General features: G+C 37.0%; 2 protein-coding genes and 1 pseudogene across 2 annotated transcripts; 1 reads left to right on the plus strand and 2 right to left on the minus strand.

Annotated features, from left to right (window-relative positions):
* Positions 1-925: 925 nt before the first annotated feature.
* On the minus strand, positions 926-14,371 carry LOC143571451 (putative aspartic proteinase GIP2 pseudogene; annotated as a pseudogene).
* Positions 14,372-18,590: 4,219 nt separating this feature from the next.
* On the minus strand, positions 18,591-22,393 carry LOC143571436 (uncharacterized). The gene is made up of 7 exons (XM_077056864.1): positions 22,235-22,393; positions 21,091-21,148; positions 20,701-21,006; positions 20,555-20,603; positions 20,358-20,452; positions 19,213-19,337; positions 18,591-18,886 (listed from the first exon to the last, which is right to left on the minus strand). The coding sequence occupies exons 1-7, from the start codon at positions 22,387-22,389 to the stop codon at positions 18,829-18,831; spliced, it is 846 nt and encodes a 281-aa protein (XP_076912979.1). The 5' UTR covers positions 22,390-22,393; the 3' UTR covers positions 18,591-18,828.
* A 2,930-nt stretch (positions 22,394-25,323) lies between these two features.
* LOC143571452 (amino acid permease 6-like) lies at positions 25,324-26,932 on the plus strand. The gene is made up of 5 exons (XM_077056873.1): positions 25,324-25,420; positions 25,535-25,723; positions 26,263-26,356; positions 26,437-26,651; positions 26,755-26,932. Exons 1-5 carry the CDS (start codon positions 25,324-25,326, stop codon positions 26,910-26,912), a joined length of 753 nt encoding a protein of 250 aa, XP_076912988.1. The 3' UTR covers positions 26,913-26,932.
* The last annotated feature ends 198 nt before the right edge of the window (positions 26,933-27,130 follow it).

The raw sequence follows: 27,130 nt of genomic DNA on the forward strand, positions 1-27,130 counted from the left end.
AATAAAAGAAGGAAAGGATGGTTGTATGGTAACGAAGAGGGAATCGAACCCTACTAATATTCGAGAACTAGGGAACCGAACCCTACTAATATTCGAGGAAAGAGGGACCGAGCCCTAATAATACTCGAGGAAAGAGGGTACCGAGCCCTAATAATACTCGAGGAAGGAGGGTACCGAGCCCTAATAATACTCGAGGAAGGAGGGTACCGAGCCCTAATAATACTCAAGGAAGGAGGGTACCGAGCCCTAATAATACTCGAGGAATGTAGGGCGTAATGCTCTTTATAATGTAAGATATGAAAGTAAGTTAATACAAAAGAAAGTATGAATGAAAGAATATAAGTTTATGTGTATTGTATAGTGTATGATTAACTAGAACTCACTCAGCGTAGCTGACTTTTAGTATGCACGCAGGTGAGTAGGATGAGGCAGCTCGCTTGAGGAGACACGTGGCACTGAATAAGAAGCTGGCATCGGAAGACTCAAGACGTTTAAGTTTAATGTTTCGTTTATTTTGAAAGACAAAATGATGTTTTAAGACAAGACGTGTTTGTTATGAAATGTTTTATGAAAGCTTTTATATTCCGCGAATATTTTAATTAACTCTGATATTTAGAACTGCGTTTATGAGTAAATCCAACACGAAAGTAGGGTTACCGGTGACGGGGCCTTACACCTTCTTCCATTTCCTTACTTCTTCCTTTTATTTAATTTTTTTGGTTTGTTATATTTTGAGACCTAGTTCCGCGCTTAATTTAAAAATGAATATTATTTTAACTGGTTCGACCGATCAATGCAATCCATTCTAAAAAACAATTAGATTAACTATAATAAGAATGAAAAATTTTAGAGAAATGTTATTGATATCACACATTTTATTCGTACAACAATATAAATTTGCATGTTTACAACATAATAATCATGTTTAGGCATTAACCGTAAAGTTGAAGTTGGCGCAACTAGTTCGTATACCCAAGAGAGTTGAGCTGAACCCTAGAGTTGAAGTAGCAATATCGAACTGAAGAAGATTGTTCTCTAGTTGATGCCCGCCTATCACAACCGGTGTAATCATGTCTGACCCACCGTTAACGAACGCAAGACATAGTACATTATCATTTACTCGTACCATAGAATTTGATCCAGTTATTAACCAGATGGTGTTCTTGTTATGAAGAACTAATTCAATAGATGGAACTGTGGGTCCCACACGCGTGCCAAATATATTTGTTGCATTGAAGCACACGTCAAAGGGGCCCACAGATGCAACTCTGGTAATGTTCATGGTTGCAGCTTCTTTAATGAAGGTTGTAGTCAGTGAACTATAGATTGAGGTCTCGAGGACCGTGTATGGGTTTACAGTGCTGAGTTTGGTCCCACCGTTGCCTTCGTTGTCGATTGACAACAATGTGGTGTTTAACGGTGTGACAATTGCAAATTTTGGGTTAACTCCGTTAACCAAACTCAGTTAAGTCCGTTAGTTCATCATAGTCCACATGCATGTCACGTGTCAAACATGAGTCTGTCTGCATGTCACGTGTCAAACATGAGTCTGTCCGAGTACGTTGGTGGTCTTATAAACACAACAATAATAAATGATTATCATTATTACATGCTAAGAGTCACATGTTAAATACTATATGCTAAGTTACATGTTATGAACGATAAGCTACAAGATGCTACATGAAGTGTTATATGCTAAGTTATATATTATGTATGCTAAGTTATATTACATGAAAGGTGGAATTATATGTGTAAGTATGTTGCAAGTTATGAAGTGTTACATAAAACATTACATGCTAGTATATGCTAGACAAGTATGCTAGGATATTACATGTTACATGACACATTAGAACATATAAATAAAAGTTGTAACATGTCACATTATTTATAACATAAGTTGGAAAAATATATTTAATTATTTGACTTTTAATAAAACTAATTTTGGATGATAAAACAATATTTATAATATAAAAGACTTACCAAAATTAGGACCAAACCCCCTCCCCAAGCCAAGCCAATATGGCCGCCCCCCCCCCCCTGTAACACCCCGACCAAAGGCGGATTATACATCGGGGCGCCACATATTGCTTCATTACTCGCGACACTATTGGTGTCAATATTTATTAATACACATTTTATCGCGCACGCGCAGCGGGGAAAATAAAGAACATAAATCAAACATAAATCAATATATTATAAATTATAACATTCAAACATCAACTTGTCTTGATACATTTTAATTCTAGGTCCAAAAGTAAAAACGTCCTACGTGTCCACAAGCTCCAAAACAGCTACTGCAAACCTGAACATGTGTTAAAATAAACGTCAAACACTTGCGTGTTGGTGAGAAATCAAGTTTAATAGATAATCATAGATAATCACAGTAAATCTGCGCGCAACACGTGTATGTCTAGAGTTTAACAAGGGTGTAATCAGATTGTGATCAAGCCTAAGATAGTTCATAGATCATAGTTCAATCCATGCTCCCAATTGAGCATAAAAACGAGAAAACATCTGTGCAAGTGTAAACAAAGAAAACCGTAAACGATAGGTCTCCCGTGTTCAACTAATGGTACCAACGGAACTGCGGAATAGGCCGAACAAAGCGGTTAATGATACACACATACAAATAAACAGCCAAGTAAACGTCCTCAACACATGGGATACTGCGCGACTAAAGCTCATAAACAAGTTTAAGACTCTAAGTTTGTATGAACACATGAACATCCCAAAACATTAAAAGCAAAAAGGGATTAGGTACGAGATTACTCACTTGATAAACGATGCGGTGATAGATATGCAAGAATCAACTCTTAAACAAGCAAAGTTAACCTATAATTAAAGATTATTGTTTTTAACGATTGGTTTTAAGTATTGATTATAAGTTAGCATAATTAATAAGTAAATTATTATATATATTACCGGAAAAGCAGGAAGAACAAGGAGGAAGACGGAGGCAGAGAGGAAGACAGCAGAGAGAGCAAGGAGCAAGAAAGCAGGAGAGATTAAGTGTTTTGTGTGTGATGTGTTATGAAAAATAATACTATTATTTATAGAGAAACCCTAGGGAACACAATCCTAGAAAAGGGGAAAAGATCTCAAAAAGCAAAAGATATGGAAAGATATGGCAGCTGCAGGGGGCAAGATAAAGCTGACAGGGAACAGTAACAGGCATGGGCGGATCAGATAAAGGTACTGGTCAAGCATGGCAAAAGCAGATCTCAAAAGATAATGTCAGTCACTTTTTCTGCCAACCAATGGGGTTGGTGCGCATGCTGCGCCGAAAGTAACTTTTCAGACAAAGCAGATTAGGTCAACAGCACAAAGATAAGACAACACAAAAGCAAACGGCTAGATTTAAACAGAAGAAAACTCGAAGGATTCAGCGCGAGAAGGCTAAGGCGCGAAGGCAGACACAGAAGGTCAAGAGAGCGCGAGCGCGAAGGCAGACAGAACTATCCTTAACGCGTCGCGGAAAGAACTACATTTCTAAGCGCGCCGCGGGAAGAATCACATTTCTTAGCGCGCCGCGGGAGGAACTAAAATTCCTAGCGCGCCGCGGGAAGAACTATAATTCTTCGCGCGTCGAGGGATGAACTACGATTCTTAGCGCGCTGCGAGAACTACAATCCTTAGCGCGTCGCGGGAAGAACTACCGTTCTTAGCGCGCTGCGAGAAGAATTACAATTCCTAGCGCGCTGCGAGAAGAGTTCGTCTCGCGTATCGCTGAAACAGGTGGTCTTCACGCAGGATTCCTTGCGTGGAGCTGCGCAGACAACCTTAGGCGGGAAGGAACAAAGGACAAGCACAGAAGGAAAAGAGGGAAACAAGGCGGAAAGAGAGAAGGAAGAGGGACGGGACGGCGGAAAGAAAGAGAGAGAAAGAGGCGGGAAGGAAAATATATATTATTATTAAAAGTAAAATATAAGTATAAATATTAATTAATAAAAGAGAGATCGGGTCAGAGAAACGGGTACCTGGGTCGGGTCGGATCGGGGCAGATGTCACAGTCTCCCCTACTTTAAGAAATTTCGTCCCGAAATTTATCTCGAAGTAGGTTGCGCAGAGAACAGGTGCGGGTACTTGATCTTCATTTGATCTTCCCTTTCCCATGTAAACTCGGCTCCGCGCTTGGACTCCCAGCGAACTTTCACGATAGGGATACGACTGCGCTTGGTTTGCTTAACCTCGCGATCCATAATCTCAACAGGCTTCTCAACGAAATGCATAGTTTCATCAACTTGAACTTCATCAAGTGGAATGTGAAGGTTCTCGTCAGCTAAACACTTCTTGAGATTGGATACATGGAACGTTGGATGCACATTACTGAGCGCGGGCGGCAGGTCAAGTCTGTAGGCAACTTTTCCCACACGCGCGAGAATCTTGAATGGACCAACATAACGAGGAGCAAGCTTACCTTTCTTCCCAAAGCGGACAACACCTTTCCAAGGCGACACTTTGAGGAGAACAAGATCACCAACTTGAAATTCGAGAGGCTTTCGCCTACGATCTGCGTAACTCTTCTGTCGGCTTCGGGCAGTCAGCAGATGATCACGGATCTTGGCGATTTTATCGGTTGTCTCTTGAACAAGTTCGGGTCCTGTGATTTGAGTTTCACCCACTTCGCTCCAACAGATCGGGGAGCGGCACTTACGACCGTAAAGTGCTTCAAATGGGGCCATACCAATACTGGAATGATAGCTGTTGTTATAAGAAAACTCGATCAAAGGCAGGTGTGAATCCCAATTGCCTCCAAAATCAAGAACACAAGATCGGAGCATATCCTCAAGAGTTTGAATAGTTCGCTCAGACTGACCGTCAGTCTGAGGATGATATGCCGTACTCATGTCCAAGCGAGTTCCTAGTGCAGATTGGAGAGATTTCCAAAAGCGAGATATAAAACGGCCATCGCGATCGGATATGATGCTCAAAGGAGTACCATGGCGGCAGACAATTTCCTTGACATAAAGCTGCGCGAGATGCTCAACACGGTAGTTTTCACGAATGGGCAGAAAGTGAGCAGATTTAGTCAATCGATCCACTATTACCCAAATGCTATCATGTTTGCTTGCTGTCAAAGGTAACTTGGTAATAAAGTCCATCGCTATACCTTCCCATTTCCACGTAGGAATTTCTGGTTGTTCGAGCAAACCAGATGGCGTTGGTGTTCAGCTTTAACTTTAGAACAAGTCAGGCACTTAGCTACGAACACAGCAATATCCTTTTTCATGCCAGGCCACCAATAAGTTATGCGCAAATCCTTGTACATCTTATCAGCGCCAGGATGAATAGAATATCGAGACTTGTGCGCTTCACTCAGGATATCAGCGCGAAGATTCTCATCAAAGGGAATCCAGATGCGATTAAGATAGCAGAGAATTCCACTCAGATTAGGGACAAAATGCGCTTCCGCGCCACACGCTAACTCGGCGCGAAGGTTACCATTACTGATGGATGCGCGCTGCGCGTCACGAATACGCGATTCAAGGTTGCTTTGAATCGGCGCAAAGTGAAGATGCGTGCGCGGCAAGATACAGTTAAGCTGGCAGGGTTTTCGGCTGAGCGCATCGGCTACCACATTAGCCTTACCAGGATGATACCGGATCTCACAATCGTAATCGCTGATGAGTTCGTTCCATCGGCGTTGCCTCATGTTAAGTTCCTTTTGATCAAAGATATGCTGAAGGCTTTTATGGTCAGTGTAGAGGATACACTTAGTACCATAAAGGTAGTGTCTCCAGATCTTCAAGGCAAAAACAACTGCACCAAGCTCGAGGTCGTGAGTTGTATAATTCTTTTCATGAACCTTGAGTTGCCTTGATGCGTAAGCGATAACCTTGCCTCGTTGCATAAGAACACAACCGAGACCTTGGTTGGATGCATCGCAATACACGACAAAATCATCATTACCCTCAGGTAGCGCAAGAACAGGAGCTTCACACAACAAACGCTTGAGCGTCAGAAAGGCTTCTTCTTGCTTCGAGCCCCAAATATATGGTTTACCTTTGTGCGTAAGAGCTGTTAAAGGCAAAGCGATCTTTGAGAAGTTCGAAATGAAACGCCGGTAATAACCAGCTAAGCCTAGAAAGGAACGGATCTCAGAAGGAGAGGATGGCGTAATCCAGTTCTTGATTGCTTCAATCTTGGATGGGTCGACATGAATACCCATCTTGTTTACAACATGACCAAGAAACTGTACTTCATCAGACCAAAATTCACACTTGGAAAGCTTAGCATAGAGTTGCTCGGCTCTAAGCTTTTGCAATACCAATCGGAGATGTTGCTCATGCTCGGCCTTGGTCTTAGAATACACCAGAACATCATCGATAAACACGATCACGAATTTATCCAAGAAAGGCCTACACACCCGATTCATAAGATCCATGAAAACGGCGGGTGCGTTGGTTAGACCGAAGGACATGACCAAGAATTCAAAATGGCCATAACGAGTTCGAAAAGCAGTCTTCAGAACATCTTCATCGCGGATACGCAACTGATGATAGCCAGAGCGGAGATCAATCTTCGAGAAACAAGAGGCACCTTGGAGTTGATCAAAGAGGTCGTCAATACGCGGTAAGGGATACCGGTTCTTAATGGTGAGTTTGTTCAACTCGCGGTAATCAATACACATGCGAAACGATCCATCTTTCTTTTTAACGAACAACACCGGAGCACCCCAGGGCGAAGAGCTAGGGCGAATGAATCCTTTAGCAGTCAACTCTTGAAGTTGGCTGGCCAATTCTTGCATCTCAGCGGGTGCAAGACGATAAGGAGATTTAGCAACGGGGGAAGCACCAGGGACAAGATCAACACGAAACTCGACTTCACGAGCGGGAGGGATACCAGGAAGATCATCAGGAAAAACTTCAGGAAAATCACGCACAACAGGGATATCGCGAAGCTTCTTTCCTTCATCGGGTTTAACCACATGGGCTAGAAATGCAATACACTTCTTCCGCATGAGTCTTTGGGCTTCGGCGCAAGACATAAGCTTAAGACCACTGGAGGGTTTTTCGCCGTAAATATGAAGATCACCATTTTCTCGAGGTATGCGAATCAATTTCTTGGCGCAAATAACTTCGGCGCGATTCTTCGAGAGCCAGTCCATACCAATGATAACATCAAAGCTTCCAAGAGGCATAGGGATGAGGTCGATCAGAAAATCGTTTTCGTTAAGGTTAAGCGTGCAATCTTTAATCACAGCGTTTAATAAAATAGTTTCGCCATTAGCCAATTCAACTGAAAAATCTTCTTTTAAGTTATCGCGCGGTCGCGCAAGCTTCCGCTCAAAGGCGCGAGAGATAAAACTTCGATCGGCGCCAGTATCAAAAAGCATAGATGCATAAAATCCATTAAGCAAAAATGTACCATTAACTACGTCGTTATTCGCTTGCGCTTGGTGCGCGGTTATGTTAAAAGCTCGGCCACGCGTCACTTGGTTCGAAATTTGGTTCACCGGATTCGCTTGAGTAATCTGAACTTGTAGCCTTGGGCACGCGTTCCGGAAATGACTTGGATCACCGCAGTTAAAGCACGATCTGGGTCGTGGGTTTTGGTAAGTTGGCTGTGGGTTCTGCGGGTAGGCTGGTGGTGTTGGCGCAATCGGATTGGAGGGAGGGGTTCTACAGTACTCAACGGAGTGACCTACGCGGCCACATCGGTTACATTGTCGACACGGGACTTGAGGTGGGTGATGAAGTCTACATGTTGGGCAAAAGGGTTGGTTTCCTGTGTAAGGCTTCTTAGTTGGTGGGGCAGTAAGTGCTGGATTGGTTAAGGCATAGTTGTGGACTACAGGAGGTGCTGGGTAGGTTGACAGTGGGTTAGGCGCGTAAACTGGAGGTTGGTAAATGGGTTGTTGGGTAATGGGCGGGTTGGTAAGCGCATAGGCTTGTCTGCGCCTACGTTTCTGGTTATGGTTTGAGGGTTCTGGTTTGGTTTCTGTTGGTTCAGGGACAGTCTTGGTGGGTTTGGTCTTCTCAGTTCCCCGCAGGAACAGGGTTCCTGCTCTGACATGGTTGTCGCTGAGCACAGCGGCCAATTCGATGGCGTCAGAGAGGGTTACTGGGTTTCTGGCCCATACAGAATCTTGAATTTCCATGGGGAGACCCCCAAGGAATTTCTCGATGGCTCGGCGGGAAGGGGTAACAAGGTGAGGGACCAGTAAGCTTAGCTCGTGGAAGCGCGTCGCGTACTCGCGCGCTTCACCGCTGTATTGCTTCAAGTTCCAGAATTCTTCCTCCAGGCGCTTAACTTCGTTGGGAGGGCAGAATTCTCGCGTAAGAATTTCCTTGAATTCCTCCCATGTCATGCTAGAAGCAGCCTCTGCGCCACGCGCATGAGCTACTCCATTCCACCATGTAAGCGCTCTGGATTCCAGGACACTGGAAGCATATAGGGTTCGTCTTTCCGAGGGGCATTGGGTATGGAGGAAAGTGTTTTCAATCTTCTCAAGCCATTGGAGCATCACGGTGGCTCCTTCAAGACCTGTGAACTTCGGAGGGTTACCCGCATTAAAGGACTTAATGTTATAACTGGAGGTATTAGCATTGTTTTGGCTCAAAGTTGGGCTATTGCGGCGGCCATTTCCTGGGAACGTTGCTGTCTACGCATGCGCGAGGCTTCTCTTCTCTGAAATCGGCGAGATAGCGGAGGCATTCTATAAAAGTTTTAATTTTAGTTAATATCTTGGTTTTATCGCAAAGTATAACTTTATAAAGCTTGGTTTCACGGAGTTAGATGCTATCAAAAGTTAAAGTAAAATAAATGACCCAAATTGCAGACTTAATAAAGGTAACAAATTCGAATCAAGAACCGACAATTCACTCATCACCGTGACTTTCCGAGTTCTCAATTTAAAATAGCTAGTAAACGAGTATTGGAGATTGACGATTCATGTATCACCATGACTTTCCAATCTTCAATATAAAATATACAAGAAAATGAGTATTGGAGGTTGACAATTCATGTATCACCATGACTTTTCAAGTCTCCAATCTCAGAACATAATCGTAAATGGAAATTGAAAATCAACTATTCATGTATCACCATGACTTTTCGGATCTTCAAATCCCAACAAACGAATATGTAAGTAAAATCAATAAAAATCGAAATTCAACAAAAATCGAAATATCGCGAAATAGAACATAAAATTTATATACTGCGCAAGTGCGAGCATATTCATAAATAACGAGTAATTAACAATAAGCGCGCAAACATGAGATTTCTCTCATGCGCGAGAAGGGACTCTTAGGTATTCTAGGCCGTTACGTCTAACCACCTATCCTAAAGTCAACGAGCTCTGATACCAATCTGTAACACCCCGACCAAAGGCGGATTATACATCGGGGCGCCACATATTGCTTCATTACTCGCGACACTATTGGTGTCAATATTTATTAATACACATTTTATCGCGCACGCGCAGCGGGGAAAATAAAGAACATAAATCAAACATAAATCAATATATTATAAATTATAACATTCAAACATCAACTTGTCTTGATACATTTTAATTCTAGGTCCAAAAGTAAAAACGTCCTACGTGTCCACAAGCTCCAAAACAGCTACTGCAAACCTGAACATGTGTTAAAATAAACGTCAAACACTTGCGTGTTGGTGAGAAATCAAGTTTAATAGATAATCATAGATAATCACAGTAAATCTGCGCGCAACACGTGTATGTCTAGAGTTTAACAAGGGTGTAATCAGATTGTGATCAAGCCTAAGATAGTTCATAGATCATAGTTCAATCCATGCTCCCAATTGAGCATAAAAACGAGAAAACATCTGTGCAAGTGTAAACAAAGAAAACCGTAAACGATAGGTCTCCCGTGTTCAACTAATGGTACCAACGGAACTGCGGAATAGGCCGAACAAAGCGGTTAATGATACACACATACAAATAAACAGCCAAGTAAACGTCCTCAACACATGGGATACTGCGCGACTAAAGCTCATAAACAAGTTTAAGACTCTAAGTTTGTATGAACACATGAACATCCCAAAACATTAAAAGCAAAAAGGGATTAGGTACGAGATTACTCACTTGATAAACGATGCGGTGATAGATATGCAAGAATCAACTCTTAAACAAGCAAAGTTAACCTATAATTAAAGATTATTGTTTTTAACGATTGGTTTTAAGTCTTGATTATAAGTTAGCATAATTAATAAGTAAATTATTATATATATTACCGGAAAAGCAGGAAGAACAAGGAGGAAGACGGAGGCAGAGAGGAAGACAGCAGAGAGAGCAAGGAGCAAGAAAGCAGGAGAGATTAAGTGTTTTGTGTGTGATGTGTTATGAAAAATAATACTATTATTTATAGAGAAACCCTAGGGAACACAATCCTAGAAAAGGGGAAAAGATCTCAAAAAGCAAAAGATATGGAAAGATATGGCAGCTGCAGGGGGCAAGATAAAGCTGACAGGGAACAGTAACAGGCATGGGCGGATCAGATAAAGGTACTGGTCAAGCATGGCAAAAGCAGATCTCAAAAGATAATGTCAGTCACTTTTTCTGCCAACCAATGGGGTTGGTGCGCATGTTGCGCCGAAAGTAACTTTTCAGACAAAGCAGATTAGGTCAACAGCACAAAGATAAGACAACACAAAAGCAAACGGCTAGATTTAAACAGAAGAAAACTCGAAGGATTCAGCGCGAGAAGGCTAAGGCGCGAAGGCAGACACAGAAGGTCAAGAGAGCGCGAGCGCGAAGGCAGACAGAACTATCCTTAACGCGTCGCGGAAAGAACTACATTTCTAAGCGCGCCGCGGGAAGAATCACATTTCTTAGCGCGCCGCGGGAGGAACTAAAATTCCTAGCGCGCCGCGGGAAGAACTATAATTCTTCGCGCGTCGAGGGATGAACTACGATTCTTAGCGCGCTGCGAGAACTACAATCCTTAGCGCGTCGCGGGAAGAACTACCGTTCTTAGCGCGCTGCGAGAAGAATTACAATTCCTAGCGCGCTGCGAGAAGAGTTCGTCTCGCGTATCGCTGAAACAGGTGGTCTTCACGCAGGATTCCTTGCGTGGAGCTGCGCAGACAACCTTAGGCGGGAAGGAACAAAGGACAAGCACAGAAGGAAAAGAGGGAAACAAGGCGGAAAGAGAGAAGGAAGAGGGACGGGACGGCGGAAAGAAAGAGAGAGAAAGAGGCGGGAAGGAAAATATATATTATTATTAAAAGTAAAATATAAGTATAAATATTAATTAATAAAAGAGAGATCGGGTCAGAGAAACGGGTACCTGGGTCGGGTCGGATCGGGGCAGATGTCACACCCCCCCCCCTATACACATTCACAAAAAAATATTTTCTAACCTAATTCTCTCATTCTCTCATCTCTTTCACACCCTCCTCCAATCTCTTCCTTGCAAAAGCTTGAATATTGATCTTGATCAATACAAGTGCAAGTGATCCAAGAGAGTAAGTGGTGTGTATTGATTTGTATTATTCTTTGTTTTGGTTCTTGAGAACCTATTATCCAACAAGGGTGATGATCAATGGGGAATCCTTGTTCAATCAACAATTGAAAAGATTATGTTTTTGTAAAACTAGTGTCTTTTGTTGACTTGGGTGAAAACCCTAAAGTTGTATCTTTAAAAAAAATACTCAATGACATCTTGATGGAGAGTATAAATCTTTGTTTTGATGTTTTCTAGAGGTTGGTTCATGGATTTGAATCCTAGGAATGTTAATTGGTGATTTGTTTGAGTGATTGTTATAAATCTGATTCTGATCAGATTCGTATTAGACTATTGTTTAGCTGATAAATCGATGATAACTTAATTTTTTTGGACGATTTATGATTCTATGATATACTACTTGGTGTCTAGTTTCTGTGGATATATGATTTTTAATTTTTGGAGATCGTTTGATACGTTTTTATGATTTTATGAAATTGATTATCAAAACTGTTACGGGTTTCCTGAAATTACTTCTTACTATAAGTGTTATATCTTGACTATGGTAATTGATAATTGAGTGATTCCAAATCTGGAAGAATATTTAGGATGTTAGGAACATGCTCCAATTGGTCTCACATTATTTAGAGTTATATTGAATTTTTGGTGAATTTATACTTTTGATTGGTCACTGACAGACCTGATTGTGCAAGGCTGTAGTATATGAATTTTCATGATTTTTGTATGCATGAGAAAATTATAACAAAAATAGTTTTGAAATCCTAAGACATAGAGGTATTCTGTGTAAAATAATGAGAATTTATTGAGTTAGGGTGATATGCTAGAATCGTGCATCTTTGCTAGGTTATAACTCACTATATGACTGCTAGTTTGAAATTGCTTGATAAGTGTTGTCCAGGGCTATGAATCTTTGTTAAATGATTTGATGAGTTGCTAGGACACAAGTTTGACTTAGGAACCTTTTCGGTTTAACCAAAGGGGTTAGTCACGCTTGACCATTGAAATTGATACATGCTTGATGTTAGCCAATGTGTTATATCATAAGCCACCAATGTGTCGTCGGGTCAACTCGGTCAAAGTTTTGGTCCTTGGTCCACAGGAGTCAAACCTTGGTCAAAGGTCAACATAGAAGTCAACTTTAGTTAAAGTCAACAAAAGTCAAACTTTGGTCAAAAGTCTTTTTAAAAACAATGGGAGATTTTTGGATACTGGTGGTTCTAGGAACCATCCCACAAGTTACTTACGTACTTGCATTTTTAGGGTCTTAGAACGTGACGCATTTACTTCGGTCGGATTTGTGTAATACCCGAAGCACCAACAAGGTGAGTTTACGGCCCCACTTTTATACTCTTCCTTTGGGGGAGGAAACATGCAAAACTGTTTTACTTTACTTGCTCTAAATCTTTACACAACCGTTTGGTTGCTTATAACGTAGTGTTTCTTTGCCATGAAAAGTCCTCACAAACATCGGACCGTTAACTAAGGTTAACTGGCGTGGTAAATTTAAATAGTACTATTGGGTTTGACAAACCCCACCCTGCATTATTCTCGACTGGAGGTCGAACGGGGTGTAACTTTGACCAAACATTGTTAAGTTTTGGCAATACTTGACTTGAGGCAATAACTAGTCAGCTTCGGTCGTGATGGAAACATAACACTATGCGGCAACGAGTTAACTAAGTGTAGTTAACCATGGGCCACTTTTATTTATAAATGTTTATGAACTGATAGAGCATAACTTACTTTGAAAACCTGTGAACTCACCAACCATATGTGTTGACTCTTTTTAGCATGTTTTCCTCAGGTCACTAACAAGCACTTGGATTAGGATAACATTGCATGCATGGACTCGCATTGGTTTAAGTTTGAAAACCTTTATTTGATATTGGTTTTGCGCTTGTAGCGCCATGAATTATTTAAACTTGTTTTGGGAGATGGCTCCCGCACTTTGTTTAGCTTCCGCACTAGCACTTAAGTACTCTGAACATTTTATTTTGATTTGTGAAAACTTTTAAGACCATATAGATGTCGTTTGGTGTGATTAATGTGTTCGGATCCTGGTTTGTCACCCGCCTTACGGTAAAACTCCGTTAGTGGAAATTTGGGGGTGTGATAAACGGTATGGACTTACTGTTAACCCTGATTGAGCTCACTCCTATATAGTATTCGGCCGACGGCTCACCTGGGGAAGCCATGGAAGCTGTGTCCACGCGATTAATAATAAGTCGGGTTGTTTTCAGTAACGGTGAAATGTCAATATTTGGAAGGAAGCTGTATGGTCCATCCCCGAAGAATATAACACCGTCTGAGTTTGTAGACGACGACAAACAAATGGAAAATTTCCTGTCAAAGCTGAAAGCTGCAGCCAGCTGGGTAGGAAGCCCAATCTTGGTCTGGCCCAGTCCGGCCATTCCAGACACCCCACTTGCAAGTTCTTGCAACAAGAAAGTGGGTGCACAAGAAAACAAAAGCCTAGGAACACTGACGGGTCGACCAGGATTCAACCCGTCATTGGACCTGACCTGAACCAGGTCTGTGGACACGTCACCACTTGTGAAAGTCCTAATAATCGGGTTATGAGGAAACATATTACACGTGTTGTTACTACACCCAGGTCTAGGTGAACCAAAGCAGGACCCACAACCGTCTGTTCCCGCTCCAGCCAATGAGCATTGAGCAGACCGGCAATGAGCCGGTCTGTAAGTTGACGATACATAGTTATTATCACAATCAACCCATAAAAACCAGCCACCAAGATTCACCACTAGGGTTTCTTGCACCAAAGGTGTCCTTTGGTTAATACGAGTAACGTATTGGTTAGTCGCGGCATCTTTCCTCACTGGAACCACTAGTGCGGATGGCCGGAACGACGGTTGTGCTGAAGTGAGACATATTATTAAGAGAAAAACATTGAACATGAGTGATTTACTGAAGTGAGACATATTATTAAGAGAAAAACATTGAACATGAGTGATTTACTAGCAAAGGAAGCCATTAATAATATTATTAGTGAAAATTGTTGTGTGGTGAATTGGTGCACATTTTGTCTGAATTTATAGGCATGAATGCATGATGAATGCTACGTATACTTACATGATCATGATAATAATATTTTATTCAATGAAAGCTGGCTTAAGTATATAATTAAAATGACCACTAATGATATAAGCTACAAAAATTTGACTTACTTTATTCCTACATACTTTTGAAAATAAAATGTTGCCAGTTTATCACAATTATTTAAAATAAATACTTTAGATTAAAACTTTTTTTTAATATTTTTTATTCATTAAAAGTAGTAGCGTATACATTGAAATGGAAGGTAAATTGGTAACAAGTTGTGTCGCTAGCTCTATTTTAGCAGAAAAGTTAAGTTGTTTTAAAATTACATTCGTAGATCTTAGGGTTAAATATATGTTTTGATAAAAGGAAACAAAACGCTTGTTAGATATTCGAGATGAGCGTGTGTTAATAATTTGAATCAAGATGAGTTTAAATAAGTTTACGTATAAGCTCAAGTATAAATTAAAGCTCACTTATGAACGTAATCAAGCATAAATAGGGCAAACTAAGATTTAAATACCGAGTGTGTCTATACTTATGAACGTAATCAAGCATATTATTTATAAAAATGTTATAAATTTTAAAACGTAAAAATATGTGATTACATAATAAAAATTATTATATATAATTATGATAAAAATAACCAAATAAGACATAATGCATTATATCTATAAAATATAGCCATAAATATATATAAAATAACTATATCTTGATAAAATTAAACTATTTAATAAATAATAAGCGTGCGTTATCCAAGTGAAACTCAAGTTTTCTAAACTTAAGTTTCGAATAAAAAAATTTGAAATGAACCGAACTCGATAATTCGACCAAATATACCCCTTACATTCATCTTACCTTCATAGTTTCCAATCATCTAGTTATATTAAAATAATTCCATTTGATGACATGCTTTTTCCTTATCTTGAACCAACGTGTGATAGTGCAGTTTAATTAGTTCAAATAATTAAAAGATTTGACGGTATTTGACTTAATCAAATATTAAATTTAAATATTCGGTCAGAAAGTAGCCATATTAAAATGGGGATAATTTCCAAAATGATCCTAAATAGGAGAGAGGAACAAAAAAATCCTAAATGGATTCACATTCCCAAAGTAACCCATGCATTTGTACTGACCAGACGCTTTGGGAAAATAAACAACGAGATTTGTAATCCAATCAAAAGTTGACACGTGTAAAGGTTCTTACACACCAGACGAGATTTTTAAAAATCTCGTCTGTTCCAACCATATTCTTAAATAAATCCACTTTTTAAAAAACAGTCCACCAAGACTGTTTAAAAATGTTTCTTCTCTGACCAGTCCATATTTTCTTTTTCTTGAGATTTGAGCATTTTTAATTTCGTCTTGGTAGACGCATTTGCATTGAATTTGTACCAAAGAGTTCATATTCTCATATTTTCTTTTTATAAGTTTTAAAAGTTTTAATATCGTCTCGACCGATAGGATTTTTAGTATTCCGTCTTGACCGACAATATTTTTTATTATTCCGTCTACTCCGACGATATTTTTTAATTAAGTTTTATGTGACCCCACTTTCATAAATAAGTATTGATCTTCTTCCTTGTTTTTAATGTTCTTCCATGTTCACCTAATAAAGCTTCAAACTTCTGTAATTATCTTGTTAATCTTCAATTAGGTTTCATGGAATTTGATAATATTGTAGTGTGTTATGGTGGTGAATGGCAAAACAATGATGATGGAAGTTGTGAATACGTTCATTTTGTAATGTGTTATTGTAAGAACCAAAAAACCCGGGACCCAAATCCGCAACCTCGACCTGATCTCCTCTCTTCATTTTGTATGAATTGTTAATGATTATGGATCGGATGAAAAGTAAAAAAACAAGAAGAATATATAGGAATATTGTTATGAGATTTGAACTTTAAAGATAAGAAAATATGAGAATATGAACTCTTTGGTAAAAATTCAATGCAAATGCGTTTACCAAGACGAAATTAAAAAGGCTCAAATCTCAAGAAATTGAAAATATAGACTGGTCAGAGAAGAAACATTTTTAAACAGTCTTGGTGGACTGTTTTTTAAAAAGTGGATTTATTTAAGAATATGGTCGGAACAGACGAGATTTTTAAAAAGCTCGTCTGGTGTGTAAGAACCTTTACACATGTCAACTTTTGATTGGATTACAAATCTCGTCGTTTATTTTCTCAAAGCGTCTGGTCAGTACAAATTGCATGGGTTGCTTTGGGAATGTGGATCCATTTAGGATCTTTTTTTTTCTCTCTCCTATTTAGGATCATTTTGAGAATTATCCCATTAAAATAACTTATTTATCCCCCACTTGACACTTATGATGTAGTGGTAGTAGGGCTTGGGTTCTTCAGTAGAAACTCAAGTTCGAATCCAACTTGTGTCACATTTGGATGGATATTGGTAACGAATGATCTGAGCTAGGCCTTGAGCAAAAATTGTAAGTTCGAACCCTGAGCTCACTCGGGTTTTGTCCCACCATGTGTTAAGCCAGAGAGTTCTGCTCTTGTGGTGACACAACGGTTTTTTTAAGTGGCAGTCGGCGGTATGGGATCCCGAGGGAACACCCAAGCCAAACTCTGAAGCCAGCGTGGGCGCCCACCCAGGTTTTCTTCTCACCATGTGTTACGCCAGAGAGTTCTGCTCTTGTGGTGGCATAACGGTTGTCAAGTGACAGTCGACGGTATGGTTTTCCGAGGGAACACCCAAGCCAAATTTTGAAGTTAGCGTTGCCCCAATTATGATAATATAATCTAGCCAGAGTGTGTATTGTGACTCTCTAAATTTATAAAATACGACGGCCTAAATATAAGAAGTAATCGTTCTAAAAAAAATTAAAATAACTTATTTGATGACATGCTTTTTTCCTTATCCAACTATTGTGTGATAGTGTATGTTTGACTGTTTGCATGTTTCAATTAAAACAGTTAACGGTATTGGACTTAACTAAATATATTTAAATATATGTCATAAAGTAAAGTAGAGAATATTTTGGCTTTGATTATTAAGGAATAGGAATAAAGACTTTACAAATAAAACCAGGGAATTGGCAAATATATATATATATATATATATATATATATATTCACATTGTATCAATGCAAGTGGCAATTTGTAATCATATCCAAAAACACACAAACACCACATATATATATTCATGTTTTTGTTTGTTAATTGTTAGGGTTAATCTGTTTAACTCATTTAATCTAGCAAATCGACCTGTCAACATGTTTATTCAAATTAGTTGACCACTGAACCATTTTGACTCATTTAACCATTTTTTACAGCTCACCAACCCAGTTAACTTGTTTTAACTTGATCATTACATGCCAACTTATTTGGCACGTGTAGAAAAATACACTAAACGTTAAATCGCTCGTATTTGTGTTACATGTTATGATTTTGAGGGCGAGGGTTAATATTGTTGATAATAAAAGAATATGGACCATATGGTTGTGTACTTGTGTTTGGTTCAGTATTTCGTGACGTTTGAATATTTTAAGTGATAGGAACTTGACTTGGGATTGAATAATAAAAAGTGTTTCATAGTATTAACTATTCGGTAATCTTCATCTCCAAGACTCATATGATAGTTTGAAAACGAGGGATCCATGGTAGCGAATACGAAAAAAAAAAAGAATGGAGATAGAGAACTAGGATTGGATGTGAATACATTCTTGTTCTATCCAATATATATAATACATAGAAGTAGACAACAAACCAATAGAGTGTGGACAAATGACATATAAGATAATATCATAGTTTTATATATAAAAAAATCCTTGAATTTTTACAAGTATTAAGAAAACAAAATTTACATATAATAATAATATTATAAAATACATATTTTTAAAAGTGCTTCGTTTTTTAAATAAAATTTATATCAAAATGTTCATAAAAATAAACTAAAAAAGACCGTGTTTTTAGATTTTAAAATAAGTTAAATAACATAAATTATTAATAAAAAATCAAATTATATAGAAAACAAATTTGAAACAAAAATAAGAATATTTAACTAAAAAGTGGGTTGTGACATGGGTTGGGGTCACGAGCGGATCGCCGGAAAAAAAGGATTTAATCTTTTTTTGTATTCCTTAAATGGCGCCATGACCTCATGGGAGACCACCGATAAACTTAGTCGGTACATGGTACAACCACAAAATGAACTTTTCTTTTGGATTACAAGCAAATATCATGGTACATATTCGGCATGATGAAACTCCTACTTTTATATCGTTCTTCAGTATCGAACCAAAACAACCACATTCGCTAATTATGTTCCCGACTACAAGGAAGCCAACTTCTAACCTATTTTGTTGTGTACCTTTCACTCTTCTGGTGATGACTTGGATACCAAACCTTTGATAACATGCCGACACTGAAACCTGTAATGTGTGACGGATCAAAATGAGTTCGAGTTGACCCACAAACACTTTTTATCCAAGTAACATATAAATAAAAAAATCACTAAGATTACAAAAACAATAATCTAAATATTTGAATAAAAAAAGATATTGCGTATTAAAATTAGACTTTTACTGTTTTTCAAACCATTTTGACCCGTGTTGTTTATTTGACCCTTTTGGAAAAGAAAAACCCGAACCGAGAATTTTTCATAAATGGAAAAGTGGCAAGATAACTTGGCAGGTAAAAACAAGAATTAAAGAAGATCATGAAGTCTACTAAAGCATATATTACAAAGAAATATTACCAGATGTAATCATTTGAAGTAGAGTCCAACATGTTGCTTGCGTTTGCAGGTTGGGCGTCACCATTTAGAGAATGGATCGTTCGGTCTTGGTTTCTACATTTGATTCTTAATCTCATAGGCACTATCTGCAAATACAGAAAAATGTATGTTACATTTTACTAGACAAAAACTTCAATAGTCACACTTAAAACCACTAGTTTTATTAGGGAAGTGATATTTACATGAAATTTAGTTTTATTCATACATGTAAAGTACAAACTCCAAACATCTTGTAGCTAACTAGCTATAGTACAAGTAAGTTATGCATACATTTTATGTGTATGCAACTATGCATCATATTTAACACGTATATATCACCTCCGTTATTTACAAAATATGATTACAGAATATGTACAGCAGTACAGATACCAATATAATTACTGCAACAAAGATAAAAACAAAGTGTAATAGAGAACCTAAAGTTTTGCTCAAATTGTCAGCTGAGTCAAGATTATTCTGGATGATATTTATTCTCTAACGGGTCAGACGGTAAAGATAGTAAATATTAGTTAAGAAGTATTTACCTTTTTAATGCATAAAACCTAGGGGTGGCAAATGTGACTCATGGGTTGAATGGGTTGTATTAAAATGTATATAATGAGTCAGAATGGGTCAAACTAAAAAAAGAAAATGATTGAAACGGGTCAAAACGGGTTGAGATTTCTCGAGGTTTTTATTTTTATTTTTTTATGGAACCAGAAAAACGGAGAAAACTTTTTTGTATTTTTACTTTTTTAGTTTTTGATTTATATTTCAAGTTGTAATTTTTTAATTATTGTTTTTGAATTTTTTAATGAGGTGTTTTTGAAATCTCAACCCATTTTGACCCATTTCAAAAACCCCTCATTAAAAAATTTAAAAAAATAATTAAAAAATCATAACTCGAAATATAAATAAAAAACTAAAAAAGTAAAAGTACTAAAAAGTTTCCCCTGTTTTCTCGTTCCATAAAATAAAAAAATAAAAAATAAAAAAAACCCTTCAAGAAATGTCAACCCGTTTTGACCCGTTTCAGTCGTTTTCTTTTTTTAGTTTGACCCGTTCTGACCATTATATACATTATAATACAACCCACTCTCTTACATGTTCTAATCATGAAATATTACCTTTTTGTTGTGTCTAAAATCACGTTTGGGAAGAAAATGCAGCGGCATATTGAACGAAGAAGGAGCTTTGACCAACAAGAATAACTTTGAAGGGCCTAAAAATTTGCAAACCTTCAATATAGTTTCAACTCAGCGTCTTTTTAATATATTTACGGTCTTTTAATTATGCAGTTTTCTAGCTCATTATAAAAAAATACCTGCATAAGATTCAGATCCAGCACCTTTGGATATCAGTGTCCTGATAACCTGTTCAGTGTTAGAGTTGACTAGGGTTAAATGGTTAAATAATATCTTTAACGGGCCAAACAGGTTAAGCTATAAAAAGATATTAACCAAAAAGGACCTTTCTTGAAATCACTTCTGCAACTCTTGTTTTAGTGAAATCACAAGCTTCAGAAGCAACATCTTTTCCGTGTGAAAAGCACAGCTCGTAAACGTGTCTAGGCCGAACCGGACTAGCTCCAAGAACCAAAATGACAGACTCAACATGTGGAATTTCAGTGAAGGCCAGTTGGAGGGCTGTTTGGGTATTGGCAACAGTTTTCATCAGCTTTTCAAGTCTTTTTATCACATATTTCACTTCTCTCTTTCTTCCCATTTGAACTCTTTGTTGAGACGCCTTCATTTCCGTTTGTGCAATAACCACTTCCTGTAAATCAAAATTTTGAAAGGTCAATAAAATGACATTATAGACTTCTTTAGGAATACTGTATATGTATTACATAGTACATACAAACTCTTTAAACTCTGTATTCATTGCATCAAACTCAAGACTGAGATCTTGTAAGATCCTGTCAACAATCATATTTATAAAAAATAAAAAATTGAAACAAATGTAATAGGCATTCTTTGAACATTGAACATAACCTCAACAATCATGGAAAACAGCAATTCTATGTAACTGGAAACCGAGAACTAGCATTCAGTTAAGCTTAAATAAGCTTCATCTTTAATCCAAACCACAAAATTCAACATAACATTAGAACTCAGTTAACAGTTTATGCAAAAGTTTTAAATTAACACGATTCATTCAAAATTTACATCATGACTCTACCAAACAAAATCATCGTCATTCATTCATTCATCCAAAACACGTGTTCATGCTAGTAAATAAACGAACATAAACAAACATAAACGAGTGAACACAAATGAACAAAAGTTAAAGAACGTTCACGAACATGAAAGAACGAACAAAACACGTGTTCATTTTCGTCCGTTTAACTATAATACTACTAAATGAACAAAAAAAGTTTGTTTACGTTCCTTCGTTTACGAAATAAGCAAACATAAACGAACATCCCACCGAACAGTTCATGAACATTTGGTTCGTTTACAGACCTAAATACATGAAATAGAGGTATAAATACATAAAATGAAGGTATAAGAGCTAAACATATATGAAAATAGGTATTGTTAGTTTCGGCTCAGTTCAGTTCAGTTAAGTTCGTTAACCGAGTATATAAAAACAAAAAACCGCTTCTTGTCGAACTCAGTTCTCAGTTAATTTCAGTTAGGTTTCGGTCATTCACGCACAAATACTCAACGAATCAAACAAATTGTGAAAATTAATGAAATAAGCAAACATTAACGAACAGTTGATGAACATTCGGTTCGTCTACAAACCTAAATACATGAACTGCATGTATAAATACACGAAATAGAGGTATAAATACACGAAATGAAGGTATAATAGCTAGAAATATATGAAAATTTGAATTCAGTTGAGTTATTTCGGTTAACCGAGGGTAGAAAAACAAAAACCGGTTTTCGTCTAGCTCGGTTTTCAGTTAATTTCAGTTAGGTTTCAGTTAATGGTTTGGTTATTGCTCTATATCTAATTTAAACACAAATAATAATAATAATAATAATAAGCTTACGAAGGTATTTGTTGATGCATAAAGAGAAGAAACCCTAGAAGGTCCATAAGGAGATGAAACATGACAGAGGCGTTAATCGAGTCGGCGGATGCTTCGATATCGGTGTACTCCATCTCCGATCTGCCTCCACCTTCCATAGCTTCTCGATTCATCATCGACATTATTATGAAACTGGAATTTGAAATGGTAAAAGGCGGGTGGTTGGTTATTGGTTAAGCAACGGCTAGGAAAGATTTATATATGTCTCACCGGTTTTATTATGTCAAGCTCAAAACTAACTGGACCGTGTTTTTTTATTTTTTTTATCTAATGACTGAGAGACACTTGTCGAGAATGTTTTCTGTTGGCGTCTCGTTTCTGACCCGCCCGACAAGGTTTCAGGCTTGCGCCGAGTTTTTTCAAATCTAGGCGCCGGGTTGATTTATGAAGGCGATGGGTGAATTAATCTATAGGTGGGCAAATAAACCGAAAACGAACGGGTTTGAAACCGATTATGTAGGAACCAGTTTGGAACCGATTGAAACCGCTGATTTGGAACCAGTTTGTGATTTTCTCCCCCAAAACCGGTTAACCAAACCGAAACCGGCCAAAACCAGTCAAAACCCGAACCGAAACCGATCGTAACCTGGTCAAGAAACCGGTTTCAACCCGAACCGAAAACCGATCATACACCGGTTTTGACTTTTGTTGACTAAACCGAACTGGGTTCAACCCAAACTGGTTTGTGCACCTCCAGATTAATCTAGTAGCCAACTGGATTTTAAAAATCCACCCGGCGACTAAAAATTCACCTGACGCCTAGATTTGAAAAAACCAGGCGCCGCCTAAAACATGTTTTTGGAGCGGATCAGAAAATAAGGCGCCGACAAAAAAATTTCTTGACAAGTGTTGCTCGATAATTGGGTTAGAAAAAAAAAAGACGAATCAGTAGGTTTTGGGTTGGACATAATGGAACATGTGGAATTTGTATGGACATTTTGGAGATTACCAATTACCATGGCTAAAATGAACAATTTTATCATTTTTTTTCTTTATACATATATTTATTTACTAGCTTTTGAATCAATGCATTAAACAAGATTTGTCAAACAATAAAAATAAATAAGGTTGTTATTTGAAATACAAAAAAAACATAACTAAAGGTAAAATAATGAATTATATAGCACAAGCAATAAAAAGTCTAAAATCATAAATTTATACATTTGATAAAATCTCTTTACATACAACATTTGTCGTTTTATCACAAGTAGATGAGGTCCATAATCACAAGTAAAGAAGTCTAGAATCTCAACATTTTACTTTTAATTTTATGACTATTTTATAACTCAATTTTGATTATTATTTGTTAGAGAATTTCGAAAGCGATGAACGAGAAACTTCTTGGAGGCAAAGATTGATGGGGTCATATGAGATATCAAGTATTTAGGTTTCTTTGGTGTAAGCTTAGGACTGAGTGTAAATCGCTAAAATGATCTGATTGGTGTAGTTTCAAATTCATGTAGTTTGTAGTTTTGTTATGGTGGTTGGTTAGTTGGGTTTTCTCCGAGTTGTGGAGGAGGCCTATTGTTGCTGTTGATTTGTTTATAAAATCTTACAGTTTAGTTTGAAAAAAAATGAAAATTAAAATACAATGAAAGTAAATAATGATGGAGTTGAAGTTATTATTAATATGTATATTTTCAAACAACTATACAAATTAATGTTCATTGTTTCCTTTTGATAAGACAAAATTAAAGATAGCATCTTGTGACAAACTTTGCCTTACTTTATTCATGTTAAATATTAAAATAAAATAGTTATATCTCCATTTTAAAAGAAGTAAAATTATTTGACTTTTCATATAAAATAAACATATAAAACACATGAATGCTTGAAACATTACAAAAACGTAAATTGATGGTTGTCATCTGTCAAAAGACTGGCCACATTCTAAGGTCCTAAATGTTTTCATTAAATACTAAACTCGCATTAAATTGTGTTACAGATTAATTGTACCAACACCTATTAGTTAGCACAATTTTGTTCAAATTTACATATGAATGAACTTTTATTTCTAAAATACTATAAATTGATTCTACGATGAATAAAAAATATAAAGTTTATAGATTTTTATGTGTTAAAAACTTGTTAATGGACTTTTTGTTAATAAAAAGTTAATAAATATTTTTTGATATGACAAAATTAGAGCATTCTTGTTATATTTTTAAATTCAAAATTACACTAAAAATATATTATATTTTCTCTCTTATTTTCAATTAAATAAAATTTTTATACATTTATCATTACCATTTCTTTTTCATTCAATCTCAACCACTTTCATGATATATTAAAAAATTATAGGGCATAAACACTAACTTTTCAAATATACAGAAAAATCACTGCATGTCGCTCTTTTGCACTCATAACACCATAAACGACTCTCTGTATTAAAAAAATTCACTCATTTATTTTAACGAATTGAATATGAATGCTCTTAAAAGATATCATATTTTATGACAAGCTTTGTCTTACTTTATTCATGTTAAATATTTAAATAAAATAGTTATATCTTCATTTTAAAAGGAGTAAAATTATTTGACTTTTCATATAAAATAAATATATAAAATACATGAATGTTTGAAACACTACAAAAAGTAAATTGATTGTTGCCCTAAGACTCGCCACATTCTAAGGTCTTAAATGCTTTTAATCGCAATTAGTTGTATCAATAATTATTAATTAGTCACAAACTTGTTCAAATATAACATCTAGATAGAATTTATTTTTGTAAAATAAAAAAAACATAAAGTTTATAGACTTTTATGTGCTAAAGACTTGTTAATGGGCATTTTTTTAAAAAAATTAATAAATATTTTTTTTACCAAAACACTTTTTCTTAAAAAGAAAAAAAAATTAATTTGTTTCGTGAAGGTTGATTCATTTCTGTATTTATTTAATGTAATAGAAAACACATTGATTGCCATTAAAGACAACCTTAAATGCAGTTAAAACACATTTGATTACTAATGAATGCCAAATTATATTTCTTCTCTTAAATTCACCTTCAGTTACATGTTCCAACCCAACAACCAAAGCACACTCCAAGACTCATGGATGCACACATTCACAAGAACAAGACATCAACTCTTGAGGTTGTCGACAACGATCTCAAAAATCTAGACGATGACGGGCGAGAGAAACGAACAGGTAATCCACATGATCTTTTTTTTAACAGCTAAACACACACCTTTTTTTTATTTTATTAAACGCGTTACAGGAACTTTGATGACTGCAAGTGCACATATCATTACGGCTTGATAGGATCTGGAGTGTTGTCTCTAGCATGGGCTATTGCACAGTTAGGTTGGGTTGTTGGGCCTGTTGTCCTCATGGCATTTTCTTTCATTACTTACTTCACCTCCACCCTACTTGCCGACGCCTACCGGACACCAGACCCTGTGTCCGGCAAGCGTAACTACACTTACATGGATGTTGTTCGTGCTAATCTAGGTACGTATCCGCCCCGTGTCCGGTCTTCATGTTTCATTTAATTTAATTAATAAAGGTTTATTGGATTTTAATAATTCTTAATAATTTGTCGTCACTGGCGGTCTCAAATTTTAAAAAGTTGGCACCAATGGTCCCTCGTTAAAACTGTTTAACGGCGTTATATTTTTTTTCCCGAATTTCAAACTAATGTTTTAGGTCTTTTGATCGAAAGGAAGATACGAGTCGACTGATGTAAAACTTAGCTCGAAACGATGATCCAAAGGACTTGATTTTTGTTAATTGTAATTTATAATTTCAAACACTTGATTTGAAGCATTGTTTCGTCTCCTTATTCCAATAAAAAAAACCCTAAAAATTAGTTTGAAATTAGGGAAAAAAAATCCTAATTACTGTGGGGCCGGTGTGGGCCAACTTTTTTAAATTTTGGGCCGTCGGTGACGATAAAATGTATACAGATTATTATCGGCCAGTGCTATTTAACAGTGATTATTAAAATCCAATAAACCAGTAGTTATTAATTCATTTATTTATATTTTCAGGAGGGAGTTATGTGCACTTATGTGGATTAGCTCAATATGCAAATTTTATTGGTGCTACAATAGGATATACCATCACTGCTTCTCTTAGTATGGCGTATGTATGTAGTTTTGATCCATTATTCTGAAATACGTTTTGACTCCGCACTAAGCCATTAACTAGATTATATTTAACAGGGCCGTTAAAAGATCGAACTGCTATCATTCAAAGGGACATGCGGCAACTTGTAACGCGTCAAACTATCCATACATGATATTATTTGCCGTTGTTCAAATAATATTATGCCAGATTCCTAACTTTCACAAGCTCTCTTGGCTCTCCATACTTGCCGCGGTCATGTCTTTTTCGTACTCTTCCATTGGTCTCGGCTTATCATTGGCAAAAGTGATTGGTAAGTCAGTATATTATATTATATTATAACTTGTTTAGTTTTTAATCAAGTATTAAAAATGTAATGTAAAAGATGATATGGTATGATATGATGTGATATATAGGTGAAGTTGGAGCTAATGTAAAGACGAGTTTAACTGGAGTAGAAGTCGGATTGGACGTGACCGGAGAAGAGAAAGTTTGGAGGACATTTCAGTCTATTGGTGACATTGCTTTTGCTTATACTTATTCTACTGTTCTTATTGAGATTCAGGTACTCTAGCTCACACATTTTTATAATTTTAATTATGCTTTCATTTATTTTATATACATAGATAGATAGATGAATACAATTAATTTGAACTTTATTAATATCTACAGAAATTAAGAATAAGCTTACATAAAATTTTAAGTTAGTCATCATCTACAGACGTCGGCCCAATGCTATTCAAACAGTAGGGCCGAGCATGGTTTGGTTCGGTTATTAAGTGAAAACCGAAA

The sequence above is a fragment of the Bidens hawaiensis genome, unplaced genomic scaffold, assembly GCF_021521415.1.
Source record: "Bidens hawaiensis isolate Kalapana, Puna unplaced genomic scaffold, B.hawaiensis_p1.1 tig00025376_1, whole genome shotgun sequence".
Lineage (NCBI taxonomy): Eukaryota > Viridiplantae > Streptophyta > Magnoliopsida > Asterales > Asteraceae > Bidens > Bidens hawaiensis.